General features: G+C 46.8%; 2 protein-coding genes across 2 annotated transcripts in view; one reads left to right on the forward strand and one right to left on the reverse strand.

The window, feature by feature from the left end:
* dennd11 (DENN domain containing 11) overlaps positions 1-5846 on the reverse strand; it is a 9794-nt gene extending 3948 nt beyond the window's left edge. Inside the window, exons 1-3 of the mRNA XM_084450591.1 lie at positions 5407-5846; positions 4016-4115; positions 3742-3900 (exon numbers count right to left, since the gene is read on the reverse strand). Coding sequence (XP_084306717.1) covers positions 3742-3900; positions 4016-4115; positions 5407-5722 — 575 coding nt within the window. The 5' untranslated portion in view covers positions 5723-5846. The remainder of the gene's footprint in view (positions 1-3741; positions 3901-4015; positions 4116-5406) is intronic.
* Positions 5847-6796: 950 nt separating this feature from the next.
* wee2 (WEE2 oocyte meiosis inhibiting kinase) overlaps positions 6797-10000 on the forward strand; it is a gene marked incomplete at its 5' end in the record, with an annotated part of 8338 nt that continues 5134 nt past the window's right edge. Inside the window, 4 exons of the mRNA XM_084450866.1 lie at positions 6797-7054; positions 7299-7522; positions 8695-8752; positions 9791-9960. Of these exons, the coding sequence (XP_084306992.1) occupies positions 6797-7054; positions 7299-7522; positions 8695-8752; positions 9791-9960 (710 nt within the window). The remainder of the gene's footprint in view (positions 7055-7298; positions 7523-8694; positions 8753-9790; positions 9961-10000) is intronic.

The raw sequence follows: 10000 nt of genomic DNA on the forward strand, positions 1-10000 counted from the left end.
CGACCCGTCCCATCCTGGTCTTTTTGACCCACTGCCCTCTGGCAGGAGATTGCGGTCCATCGGGATCGGGTCCACAAAAACAGCTTCTTTCCCACGGCCACACGCTCTCTGACTGTTCCACATACCTCACATACATTGCACACATTGTATACATGACATTGCTCATCTATCACACTACACTCACCACACTCCATTCTGTAAATAGTATGTAAATTGCATTTGTGCCTCCCTTTTTTGTGCGTGGCTGGAAGCCAGCGCACCTAGTATAGCGTTTGTCGGGTTATCACTCACTCCCTCCCTCCCGACAATGTTGGCCTGCATTTCTCTGCTGGCACCACAAGAGGCAGTAGTCCCAGCACTAGGGCTGTCCCTAACGACTATTTTTCTAACGATTAATCTAGCGATTATTTTTTCGATTAGTCGATTAATCTAACGACTAATTTAACGATTATTCTAACGATTATTTTTTTACTGTTCGATTAATATATCACTTAATTTTCCCCAAATAAATGTCAAAAACGTCTCTTATTAACATTTCAGTATTTTATTCAATTATTCCTGTACAAATATATAAATCATGCTTCTGCACTGCAGGGCAATATTCCACAACAAAAAAAAATCCTCTCTGTCTTACAGTCCAACATAAAATATAATATTATAAAATATAAAAGTTAACTTCAAATAAAAGGAAAAGTGCAAGTAATGCAGTAGGCAAGTTCAAGTCATTTTCAGGACGAATACCAAAATAAATACCAACATAAAATCCTCTAATTAGTGCAATTCGAGTGCAATTCTAACCGGAATACCGTAACTATAACTCTCAGTAACAATAACGATCTCAGTAACAATATAACATTCTCCCCCTCTCTCTGCTCTCCCCCTCCTCTCTCTCCCCCTCCCACGCTCCTCTCTCTCCCCCCCTCCTCTTCTCTCTCTCCTCCTGCCTCCTCTTCTCTCTCCTGCGCTCCTCTCTCCCCCTCCCCCTCACTCCTCTCCCCCTCTCTCTCTCCTCCTGCCTCCTCTTCTCTCTCCCCCTCCCCCGCGCACCTCTCTCCCACACGCTCCTCTCTCCCCCGTCTCCTCCCCTCTCCCCTTCTCTCTCCTCCTGCGCTCCTCTCTCCCTCGCTCCCTCTCCCCCTTCTCTCCTGCGCTCCTCTCTCCCCCTCCCCCTCTCGTGCGCTCCCCTCTCTCCCCCTGCCCCCTTCTCTCTCTCGCCCTCCCCCCTTCGCTCTCTCCCCCTCTCTCCCTTCTCCCCCCTCCACCTTAGGCATTACTGTGGAGGAATGTGAGCATGTCCACATCTCTTTCTTTCTTTCTTCTCCATCAAATTTGTGAAGTGGTGCCTGGAGGGAAGTGTATACCCTGGGTGAAATGTGTTGATCATCTCACGGAAGCCTTGACCCTCCACAATAGCAACAGGTCTCATGTCCTTGACGATCATCTGTAAGATGCAGTTAGAAAGCTGAGCAGCCATCTGGGGTGTGCATGGAGTTGTGTTCTTTTTGTGGAAAAAGTCCTCCACACTGCTTTGCCTCCTGAAAATATTAAGCACATTAGTTAATTAAATAGCTAATGCTAATAGTGGCATATTTAAAAATAAGACTAGTTTTAATGTTTTCTCAGGCGAGAAAGTAACCATGTAGATTACCAATATGTGGTCAGTTTATCCAAATAACCTCTGTTTTCGGAGATTTTAGCACACCGTTCTTCAAAAGCTCCGGTAGCTTCCCTGTTGCCTAGCAACATTTGCTTGTAAACAAAACGCTCTGCGCCCTACCTCGCGCAAAGCACACATTTCTTATCACGTGTAGGCCCCTTAATCTCCACCTCACTGCTATGTTTAGCCAACTTGAATGCCAACATGGCCATTTAGAAGTCTGTCCATCACCACAACACATAGCTAGCTAGTAGCTACATGGCTAGCTAACGTTACTCTCGCTGCTATGTTATGATTAGCTAAATTGATGCTAACGTAGCCATTTAGGTGCGAGCACCACAATGACAATAGGCTACCGTAGCTAGCCAGCTACAAAGCTAACGTTACTAACACCAGAAGACATACAAACTGTGGTGAGCTACATTGCTTGTGTAACATTAGCTAGTAGCTATCCATTTTTCACTCATACACGGCCAGAAAAGTGAACAGAAATACAACGGTGACTTACGGTGCTATCTTGTGGCTGTCTTCACAAAGAGCTCCGCTGGTCGCAGCCATGTTGTTTATTTGCGACGCATCGACGCACATTACGCAAGTCGACGTATTGGCGTAGTCGATTACGTCGACTAAGTCGACGCGTCGTCCCAGCCCTACCCAGCACACCAAAATCAACAAGGACACCAAAATCAACCCGCCGATCTCCACTGCACAAGTAGAGTAGTGGTCAGAGCATTGGACTCCCACCCAGGAGACCGAGTCAAGACCAGGTGGGGATGACTTTATGGGACTATACCCCAAACCTCCACATGTTCATCCTTTCACTCCAACCTTTTTATCTCATTACCTAAATTCCACAAGTAGAGTAGTGGTCAGAGCATTGGACTCCCACGCGGGACATTCTCAGAGATTACCGTCTATGCTGAGCGAAACCCCTCTAGTCGATATGTAGCTAAACAAACGCTGTTGTTTACGTTTTGGAACTGATGTGTCCGGGCGACAAGACCTATCTTAATTTATCAGACATTATTTCATGTCATTTCAATTCACAGCTATTTCAGTGGCATGACTAGCTTCCGTCTTACCAGTCCTGAACAGAAACAAGCCAGCCTCGCACATAAGCCAGGCTTGACCTGGCCTGGTTTAACAGTATATATCGTAATTTGTATATTGCACTGCACTTTGTTTGCACTGTATTTTGTATTTGCACTGTTTTAGGTACACCCTGTCCTAAGTCGTCTGCAACAGTGTATGCCTCAACCCTAGTGAAATTTGTAGTATGTGTGTACCACATACATGGCCAATAAAACAGACCTTGAATCTTGAATCTTGATATAGAAAACAAAAGCTAGACTTGGGAGCCTGGACAAACCATTGTAACTTATGCTAATCAACCCCACAGTGGTGCAACTCCTCATACAGCTGGTATAGCGTCATACATTACCTCCTCCTCCTCCTAGACATAATAGGGGCATTGGAGCAATGCTAAGGATTATTCAGGGGTATCCATCCAGGGCAAGTCCATCATCCAAGATACATTCCAGCTTGAACTGATGTTATTGTTCAGTTCACCGTCAAGCCTGGGTGATCTTTAAAACAACGTACTGTAATACTGGAAACATTTGAAGGTGCTTGTGTCCCCCTCCAGAGACTGATTAAAAATGCTAAGTCAACTCGAACCCTCAGCAGCACTCTATACACATGTCCTTCTGCATTTTGATGCGTAGCCAATGAGAAGACACGCCTGGGTGTGTGTTCAGATAGGAGCAGAGTGACCTAGCAGGTTGAGTCACCGACTCAGTCAACGTTTCTTACAATTCAGCGATTACATAGAAAATATGAATATAAATGATTTCCGGTGACGACGGTAGGGAGTGACTCATTTCTTATGTCTAATAGGTGAAAGGAAAGATCAGGCAGGACAAAAAAGAAGGAAGTGAGGGATGGAATGTCAAACAGGCCGGGAATAAGGAAGAAGAATACAAAGAAAGGAGACATCGAGTGGCTGGATGTGAGTGGAGAAGACAGCCTACCAGAACAGAATGTCTGAACAGCGAGCTAGCCAGGCAAAATAGACGGGTACTTACCTAACCTGGTTCTCCAGGAAGTGCATATAGCGGTAGAGGAGGGTGTAGGATGGAGAGAGGATCCCCACAGACTTCATCCGCGCCCCTCTCTCCAACTCACTCTCGACCGGCATATTGGCAAAACAGGCCAGGCCGAAGTAACACCCTTTACGGAAGTATCTGCAGTGAACAAATAAGACAATAGATATGGATACCCAGTATTCAAACAACATGATCACTGTATCACTCCCGGTAAAGTCAGGTGTGTGTGTGTGTGTGTGTGTGTGTGTCTTACATAAAGTCATCAGCGATCCGGTGTGAGCCACTGGCCATGGATTTGAACTCAACCCCCTCGAGATTCACGTCTTGAGGTAAGCACCATTCCACCATGTTACCTACACAAACACACACACACACACACACACACACACACACTCAGTGATCAACCATGCAATTCCCTCTAATGAAAGACCACTCCCTCCTCTCCATCTCTCCTTGCGATGCCTTTTTTATTCACGTAAAGCAGAAGTTGGGGAAAGACATGACACAACGAAGAGATGCTGACACCGGACATGAGCACACAAACACTTGTGAACTTCTACCGCAGCATCATCAAGAGTAGCCTATCCTGACTGGAGGCATTACAGCCTGGTACGGAAACACCACCGCCCCGGTGGGCACGCCATCCAGAGGGGGGTGAAGACAGGTGGGCATGCCATCCAGAGGGTGGTGAAGACAGGTGGGCATGCCATCCAGAGGGGGGTGAAGACAGCGCAGAAGATCACGGGTGTGGAGCTCCCAGCCATCGAGGATCTCTACAACCAACGCTGCCGCAGGAAGAACACCTCCATCACAAAAGACACCAACCACCCCAGCTACCAACTCTTCGCACCATCTCGCCGGAGAGACGGAAGATGGCTGAGCATCAGGAACGCGAAGGAGAGGTTCCACAACAGCTTCTTTCCTGACGCGGTCTGCGAACTCAACAGCTGCAGTAGACTGACGCTGAAGACCCCTCCTGGTCAGACCACCCCATGACCGATTATCTCACCTCCTGGTCAGACCACCCCATGACCGATTATCTCACCTCCTGCTCAGACCACCCCATGACCGATTATCTCACCTCCTGGTCAGACCACCCCATGACCGATTATCTCCCCCCCGCCACCCCTCTGCCTGGACAGTTAACCCCCTCCTGGCGACTGGTCTGCTCTGACGGGCCAGTCTCTCAATCCCATTCCCCTGCACTTGCTAACACCCCCCCCCCCCTCCTCCTCACTACTACTGATAAGATACTGTAAGGACAAGCAATTAAAACAATCCCAAGGTACCTGTACATATGCTTGTTACACATAGCAAATAAACGCTTGATGGGAAACGAGCATCTGTCTCTCTCCCTGAATCCATCTCTCTCCGCGATGCCCCAGTTCAGGAAAACTGATTTCTATCATCAAATTAGCTTATTTTGAACGGTAAAAAGAGAATATGAACAATCAACAATCATCACATTGTCCTTGCACCACTTCACCCGTGCTTTTATGAGCTGTAATTTGAATAGTGTACAGTAGGCTAGGCAGGCTACAGATAAGGAGGGCTCCCAAGTAGTAACACTATCCTGCAACGTCACCCTACGGTGTCGCACTTGACCCCACGAGTCGCCCTACTGACCCCGTTGCTCCCACTCACCTGATCTCGTGTCAAAGGTGACCACAAAGACGGACACGATCTGGTCCTTCTCCTCCCATTCCGGGACACGGTCTTTCACCGGGATCCCCGGGAACCGGTTAGAGTCAACGGGACTCGGAGCAGTCCATCCCGGGCCAGGGGGGTCTCGGGGTGGGCTAAGGGTCCCGCTAGTCACGTCAACAGCTGTTACACATGCTGGACCCCCAACACCGGGGGTGCGCTCGATGCGAGGCACCGCGGGGCCCGGTTGGGTCGGTTCGGGCGGAGGAATCTCTTCCCAGTCGAGCAGCGGAGCGCGGTCCGACTGCTCGACCATGGTGCTGAACGGAGGGAAACAACGCAAACTTGGAAAAAATAATGTCTTGCACACGAATCAAGCCAGATTAATCGCGTTTACGGACCATCTTTTTCTCACTGTAGTCTCGGCGTCTTTCTTGGTATTTGTATGCCCGTCGCATTTGCAGTGTGGACTATACAGCCCTCTCTGGTGAGCCAGGTTCGGTAAACAGTGTTTGGATGATGTCACGCACTTCCGCTCACGTGGGTTAATTTATTCATATTCCATAGTGGCCTAAATTCTTCAGTATATTTTTTTTCTGAGCTAGGCCCTATAGCCTACACCTTTGCAAAGGCTTTATGAACTATAAGAATGCAAACTGGCAACAAATCATGCTTTTCATAGTCATTAGTTACACATACATTTGATAATTATAACCCCCCCACCACCCCCCACACACACATTTATATTCATGTTACAACAAGGTAAAATAGATTTGATTGCTGGTTTGATTGACTCCACTGGTTGAGCTAACCACTGTCTTTAACATGTCCCGTTTTATAGCCCAGGTAGCCTGCAATGGCTACGAAGAGGTTGTTGGTTTACGATCAAATCATTCTAGAGCCAGGTGTGTTATGTGCTGACAGATATGTATTTGAGCCAATAGGATCAAGGGAATTTAATAAAGAGGCAGACCTTACGCCTCTCATTTACATACTCAGCGCGAGATTCGAGCGTGGTGTTGCTGCTTCTACGGAAGGGTAGCCTATTGATCGTGAGTAAATCACTTTAGGATATATATTTTTTACATATTAGGAGATAGCTTACGGAACGTGCGGCATCTTCCGTTTATTATCATTTACTTACTATTGTGTTTCTATCATCTGCCTCTGTGTGTTTGTACAGGGTGTGTGTGTAGAGGGTGCGGTTTAAAAAGAGGGTGTAGCCTATATTGTTTTCTTGCTCTTGTTCTTAAGAAAGGGCCCTTTGGCCCTTTGAAAACCAATAAATATAGACTACTTTTTGCATCATGTGTTCGGGGAGAGAATTGGCTATCCGCGATGTGTTTGCATTATCAAAGTCCAAAGTTTCCTTGTCTTCACGGGTCAGGGGATGGAGTTGAGTGACAGGATGGTGCAACAGTTGGATTTCTCGAGCTGCGGCGAGGAGGAGAGCAGCGACAGCAGTTTGGACAACTGGTGTCCTAGAAGCCCTCAGATCCGAAGTCCCAGCTCCGCATACAGGACTCCCAGGATTCAACGTTTTCGCAGAAAGAGGAGCGCCACCATCTCCCCATCTGTGCCAACCTCCCCCATTCCCTATGCAGCCTGGAGGAAGTTGAGACTCTGCGACTCTCCCAGCACCCCCAAGGTAGGTAATGACGTATACCTTAGACTGTTAACTTCATTTAAGCTCCTGTAAGTTCATAAAACTCCTACAAAAGCCTTCATCAGTGTCAGAGATTCAGAATCCCTCACCATTTCTCCTCTTGTCTGTTTTGGGCTACCATCCATACAGTTGACAAACCACTAATTTGTCAACTTGAGTAATTTCTTCAACAAAAATGCCCCTTTCTCAGTATCTGAATATCCGTATCTCTCTTCCTCCTCCACAGAGTCTGCTTTCCAAGTCTTCCCTGCCCTGCTCCAGCACTAAGACGTACCGTAACCAGGGGGCTCTGAGTTTTGCCTCGGCTGCTGACTCCACCCAGGCCAGCCGCGCCCCCTCCGTCAACATCAACCCATTCAGCCCCGATGCCATCCACAGGAACATCCAGCACCACAAGAGGAAGACCAGATGGATGGACGACAACGATGATGACGACGACTATGGGCAAAGGTAGCTGAAGTGTTTTGTCTCATGTTTTATAGAGCAGCAATGAGACGGGTTCCTTTGTCGTCGGGGACACCGATGACCCGGGTGACACTGATGACCCGGGGGACAACGGGTGTCACGGTGAAAATGCCAACATGCACACTCTCACAATGTTGTGGTACTGGGAGTAAATCCCCTTAAAAGTTTCAAATGAAAAATGTCCCACACACACTTTATCTCTGCTTTTAATCTGCCAACGGTTAAGTGACACCTTCATCAGGACAGATCAATCTCATATGAAGGTCTAACCGAAACGTTGGCAGATTAAAAGCAGAGTGAAAAAGTGTGTGCGGGAGTATTGTCATTTTTCATTTGACAACGGGTGTCACTGCGTCACTCCATCACAAAACTCATCGCTGCTGCTTCCACCCTCACTCGCTCATCCCAGGGTTCGATCTTGGGTTCCCTGGCTTCCGAACACACGCGAGCCACCTCTCATAAACGCCGCTTTAGCCAGCTGTATGCCAAAGCTAGCAAGACGATGGCATGAGTGGGTGGTATTTACACTGATGAGTGAGTTTAAAGTCGCACTGAAATGAAAAAAGCATTCTGTCCCATTTTGGTTCACATAATTGGTCATAGTGTTCACCTACTCAATGTTGTATGCCAAAAAATATACAAAATTCTACTTTTGTTGTAATCGTATAAAAGTATATAATTTCTTACTTCCTGGAAAATGGTAGGTCACGTGCAATGACGACAACGGGTACCTTAGATTTTAGGCCAATAATCTCACGACATCCACCCGTCAATCAACGCTATCCTTCTATCGAATCTGTCTAAAGTTCTTAAAACCCGTCCACTTGTCAATGTTCCAATCAAATTCCTCTAAACATTATGTCCCACCCTCATAGCTTGTTTGCGTCGGAAATACGTCAAACTACGGAAGTTAGATGATCTCAAACGTCCGTTTCAGTGCGACTTTAACCAATTCAACCTGGGTACACCTGCTTGGCAGACAGACACATTACCCACTACCTCTATTCGGGATGTCTCTGATGGGGGGGATGAGGAGCGGCCTCAATCAAGTTGGCTACTTTCCTCGTAGCCATTGGTGCAATTGTTCTTTTATTTGTGGACTTCTACTGTTTGCATAAGGAGTAGTTGTGATGAGTTATGCCTATCTCTTCTGTCAGAATGAAACACAGCCTCACATCATCTGAAGAGGATGAGGAAGTATTTCTCCCGCCAAAGGTACAGCTATTATCTGAATAAAGACGCTTCAACTTTTTGCCACAGAGGAGTGCTTTGGAACTTCCCTCTTTTTTTGAACGGTTGTGTTCCCAACCCAAGAGCACCTCCTTTGAACTTCCGAGCACTCTGGACCTTTTCTGTCTTAAGTATACCTATGTGTTTTCATCTGAATAGCTGTAAATAACGTAATAGCTCCCTGCCAATATCTGACTTGGTCATGACTTATGAAGTTCTCATTTCTGGTCCGTGTCTGTGCTGTTCCTCTCTGGACCCTCTTATTCACGCTCACTTCCTGGCGTTGTCATATTCAATCAATCAATCAATCAAAGCTTTATTTGTATAGCGCATTTCATACCCAGAGGCAACACAATGCGCTTCACAGAGAACAAGGGAGGTGGGCAAACGACCCACCTCTACATATTCCAGAGGGAAGCAAAAAAAATATTGTCATCCATCCATCTGTCCATTTCTGGCCTTGTTTGAATATTTAACAAATCGACTTTTGCCGTCCTAGAGTTACCAGTAACATCTGATTTAAAATGACCAGACGGGGGAAGGGACTGCGTGTGTTCCCCTACACAGCTGTTGCCAATCTGGTCCTGCCAAAAAAGAATCGATTTCTCCAAGTAGTGCGATATTCAAATGAGGCCTCTTATCTAGGGCTGGGTATCGAGTCGAATTTCAAGAATCGAATCGATTTCGATTCACAAGTTTTGGAATCGATTATCACGATTCGATTCGATTCGATTCAATATCGATTCGGTTAGTGTTACTAAAACCTTTTTTTTTTTTTGCTGTAACCTTAATTACATGACTGCCAAGTTATACAACACATCAATACTAGGGCTGGGTATCGATACTGATTTCCAAAAATGAATGAATGAATCATTGAATGAATGAATGAACTATACATTCCTTCATTGATTCATTAAATAAAAGATCGATTTTGGGATTCATGAATCGATTCTGAATCATTTGATTCAGAATGGATGAATGGATTTTTTAACCCCAGCCCTACTCTTGTCCGCGTGTGTGCAGAGGAAGGCGGTGCAGGCCCTCATGCTGTCCAGATACGAGAGCGAGTTCCTGGACCTGGGCCGGATCGGCGCCGGGGAGTTTGGATCCGTGTTCAAGTGTGTGAAGAGGCTGGACGGCTGCCTGTACGCCATCAAGCGCTCCCGCCAACCGCTCGCAGGCTCGGCCAATGAGTGAGTCAACGCCGCTGGCGTCACGCTGATGATGAATAGC

This window comes from Borostomias antarcticus, assembly GCF_949987555.1.
Source record: "Borostomias antarcticus genome assembly, chromosome: 16".
Taxonomy (NCBI): domain Eukaryota; kingdom Metazoa; phylum Chordata; class Actinopteri; order Stomiiformes; family Stomiidae; genus Borostomias; species Borostomias antarcticus.